We start from the raw sequence: 3,926 nt of genomic DNA on the forward strand, positions 1-3,926 counted from the left end.
GACATGAGGTAACTACCCCATGTATTTTTCCTTCGAATATAGGGAGGCAAAGTGTCAACTGATATCATAACTTTGTGGATGTTTCGAGATGAAAAAAAACTCCAAATAAGAACCAACCATTGGTTTGGTAGTTAGGAACACACGCTTAACGATGTGTGTGTCCTAAAAATAATTTATTTTTCTACTTGAGAGTCGAGACAACACTTTTATTGGCACTGACACACACAATTTAGTCAATCTTAAAGCTCCGTGGCTGACTGAGCATTCAGTACGTGTCAGTGTAGTCGGTAATCATATGGGTCTACAATGTACACATTATCTAAATGGAAGCGACTCGCTGGCACCCGGGTGCCAGATTGTTGATCGTGGCACACACCTTAGAAGGAAACCCCCCATGCCAGTTGTCGTACAAAAAAGGAAACCACCACCCGCGCCTGCTGTCCAAACCACCCCCGTGCCCGCAACAGACAAAGATTCGGTCCCCACCAAATCAAGGACCGGATCAACGCAGCTGGGAGCCGGTGCCCAAAACCAGCGTCCACCCTACGCTAACCTCAGAGCCGCTGCCCAATACCTGCCCCACGCATCTGGACCCTTCTCCCTGCTTCTCCTTCTCCCCCTCCTTCGTTTGGCCCCAAGGGCACCATTGTTGCTGGATCCAGAGCTCCATGGCTACAGCTGAAGTTTGACCCAGCCCCAAAAATCCAACAGCAGCTACCAGAAAACTCTTGCCCCCACCCCTCCCCATTACCTCTGCCCCTGTCCTACATCTGCTGGTATGTCCATCTTTGTCCTTTCCCTCATTGCCTCCCTCATTGCTGCAGCAAAAATAAGGATTTGCAAGTCAAAAAAAAGCATAAAGATGTAGGAAAAAATAGAGGAGGATGCATAGAATTGTAGACACATTAGCATCCGTAAGGTTAGAAAGTCAGATCTGGAAGCATGTTCTGTGGCACCCACATGGTTGTAGACAAGTTTTATCCACATGGTTGGCAAGTTAAAATACATCTGCAAGCAAGTTATAAAGTTGTTTCATCTAGGATCATCTATGATCTAGCTAGGGTATTTGCTGTGTACAATGCAAAAGTTGTTTCTAAAAAAAATGTAGGCAAGTCATGTTCTGTTTGCAGGCAATTACTGTAATACATTTTTTGGGCAAGTACTGGAATGTAATGCAGGCAAGTACTGTAATAAATTTTTTTGGGCAAGTACTGTAATGTAATGCAGGCAAGTCCTGTTCTACTGCAGGCAACTACTGTTAAAAATATATAACTTCTTAATTCAGTAATGCAGAAAAAGATAGGTAGAAGAACAGATAGTAGTACCTAATAAAGATGCCTTCCTTTTTTTGGTCATTGTGAAATGTTGAAGATCACGTATGAAATTTCATGTATGTGGGGGTGGGCAACTTGATCAGATCAGGAGGCAGGTCCTGTTTGGCATCAACAACACGGGTTTTGGTTAGAAAAACTATGAAAATATACATACTGTATAAAAGCTATGTTCTAGTCAGGTTTGGATGCACACCCTACACAAAAAAAAACTTATGTATATAAGCAAGTAGCGTACAGTTTCCTGCAGATTGCATACAAAATACCAAATTTGATATCTGTTAACATAGAGAAAATTGCACTGTATGGAAGTAGTGTACTCTCTTCCATCCCAAGTACTTGTTGGAGAGATGGATAAAAATGGATGTATCTATGACTAGTATACGTCTAGATATATCCATTTCTCTGACAAGTATTTTCAGGCCAAACGGATTATAATGCAGGCAAGTCATGTCCTATTGTAGGCAAGTATTGTGATATAAAAAATGTGGGCAAGTACTGTAATACATTGTAGGCAAGTCCTGTTCTACTACAGGCAAGTTCTGTAAAAATAAAACTTTTTTATTCAGTAATGTAGAAAAAGAGATAGGTAGAAGAAGTACCTAATAAGTTGCCTTCTTTTTGGACTTCTTTGCCAGCTTCATAGTCATACTACCAATAAAAAATGGTACTTAGTAATTGTAAAACCTTTATACAAAAACCTGTGGCAACCCTGATATAACTTTGGCAGAAATGAAGAAAAAAGCTATGAGACATTAGGCAATCGAACAACATAGTAGTAAAAAGATGTTCTGCAAACGAGTCATACAAAGCTGTGTCATGTCCAAGCACACACGTTCGAAACACATAATCACATATGGTCCACGCCACCACAAAATGCTAATGAAAAAAAAGAAAAACTACATAGCATTCTTCTGCCTTCTTCATATTGTACACTTGAAAGTGAAGATATATGTGCCACTGTAACTTCAGCAGAGACGAAGAAAAATGAAGAATCATAAACCATGTCTTCGCCTTTTCGCATTCCCTAATAAAGAACAAAGGATAAAAACAGAAAACATTAAAAGAGTCACTGTTGGAGGATGAAGGAGATTAAAGGATATTATTGCAAGCCAGAAAATGAACATTCATTATTTTCATGAAATCTATTTTGTACATTTGCTTCTAGAGTTGCCTTCATTTTTGTTATTAGTTGCCTGTAAAATCATTATTTGCTTTTTTTGTCAAACAGGTTGGCGATGATTGACTTAAACAAATTGCCTGTTGATGATGGTCACTCTGAAGTGCGTTTTACGGGTGGGATTGGAGTTGAAGACCCCATGTACTGCACGCAGCCTAATGCCCCACAACTTGGTGGAGTCTACAATGAGGTTGTAGGAGAATCGCCTAATGCCATGAGTACCCAACATGCTCCTGTTGCGCCTGAAGAAGCTATGCAGACAGAAGGCGACATTTTTGATGACACAACGACGTTTGGTGAAACAGGTGGAACTATTGCACAAGGGGTTGTGGGAAATGTTAATGACGATGAAGCTTGGTCCCAACCAAGAGAGCCTTTCATAGGAATGAGGTTTGATACTCTTGAGTGTGCTCAAGAACAGTACAATGCCTATGCTCTCCGACTTGGGTTTTCGATGAACACTTCTAGGAAAAACACAAAAACTGGAAAGTTGGAGAAGCAACAATTTGTTTGCAATAAGTTTCGAAAACCAAAAGTTGATGATGGAGGTGCGGAAATTGTCCCTGCCCTAGATGTGATTGAGGACACTAATGGAGATGCAAAAGATGGTGCAGACGATGAGATTGTCTTCCTTGATGATGAGTGCAGGAAAAAAAGAAGTCCAAGAAAAGAAAGCGAGATACAATAGCCCAGACAGGATGCAGAGCAAGGATGGTTGTGAAGCTAAAGGATGGTCGGTGGGAGGTGGTTTTCTTTATTGCTGAACACAATCATGCATTGGTTGACAAGCCATCACTAAGTAAGTCCCTTCGATCACAACAAGGGATCCCTCCAGAAGAGAAACTGTTCCTGAAAATTTTTCATAATTGTAATTTGACCACTGGTGTGTGCACTTTTCAAAAATACATTTTGCATTACTACATTAGCATTCCAAAAAAACCTGCATTTACATTTTCATGAAAAAAAACACTCTGCATTTACTACACTTGTTTTAGTGCTCCAACATAGTCACATTGACAACTTGGTAGGCAAACTGTAAAACTTGGTAGGCAACCTGTGCTGCAACTATATGGTCAAGCAAGACATGTAGGCAAACTTGAGCAACTTCTGGTTCTAATAGGAAACCTTGGAAGAATAGCTGCAACACCTAGTTGCAACCCAAAAAAAAAATACAGGCAACCTGACAGCTATAGGTTAAGCAAGTTGCATATGCAGCCTTAGCAACTTTTGGCTTCTACTAGGTTGGCAACCTAACAGTTATAGGTCAAGCAAGTTGAGTATGCAGCTTGACCAACTTGTGGTTCTCTAGTAGGTAGACAACCTGACAGTTGTAGGTCAAGCAAGTTGTGTATGCAGTTTGAGAAACTTGTGGCTTCTACTAGGTAGACAACCTGACAGTTATATGACAAGCAAGT

At 40.6% G+C, this 3,926-nt stretch overlaps 1 protein-coding gene across 1 annotated transcript; it reads left to right on the plus strand.

The window, feature by feature from the left end:
* The first annotated feature begins 580 nt into the window (after positions 1-580).
* LOC119305632 lies at positions 581-3,243 on the plus strand. Its single transcript, XM_037582106.1, has 2 exons — positions 581-776; positions 2,563-3,243. Exon 2 carries the CDS (start codon positions 2,570-2,572, stop codon positions 3,197-3,199), a length of 630 nt encoding a protein of 209 aa, XP_037438003.1. The 5' UTR covers positions 581-776; positions 2,563-2,569; the 3' UTR covers positions 3,200-3,243.
* Positions 3,244-3,926: the final 683 nt, after the last annotated feature.

Source organism: Triticum dicoccoides, chromosome 5B (genome assembly GCF_002162155.2).
Source record: "Triticum dicoccoides isolate Atlit2015 ecotype Zavitan chromosome 5B, WEW_v2.0, whole genome shotgun sequence".
Classification (NCBI taxonomy): domain Eukaryota; kingdom Viridiplantae; phylum Streptophyta; class Magnoliopsida; order Poales; family Poaceae; genus Triticum; species Triticum dicoccoides.

Bases quoted from the DNA above. Each gene is read 5' to 3' on its own strand.
- LOC119305632 (XM_037582106.1), top strand. From the start codon at position 2,570: ATGATTGACTTAAACAAATTGCCTGTTGATGATGGTCACTCTGAAGTG.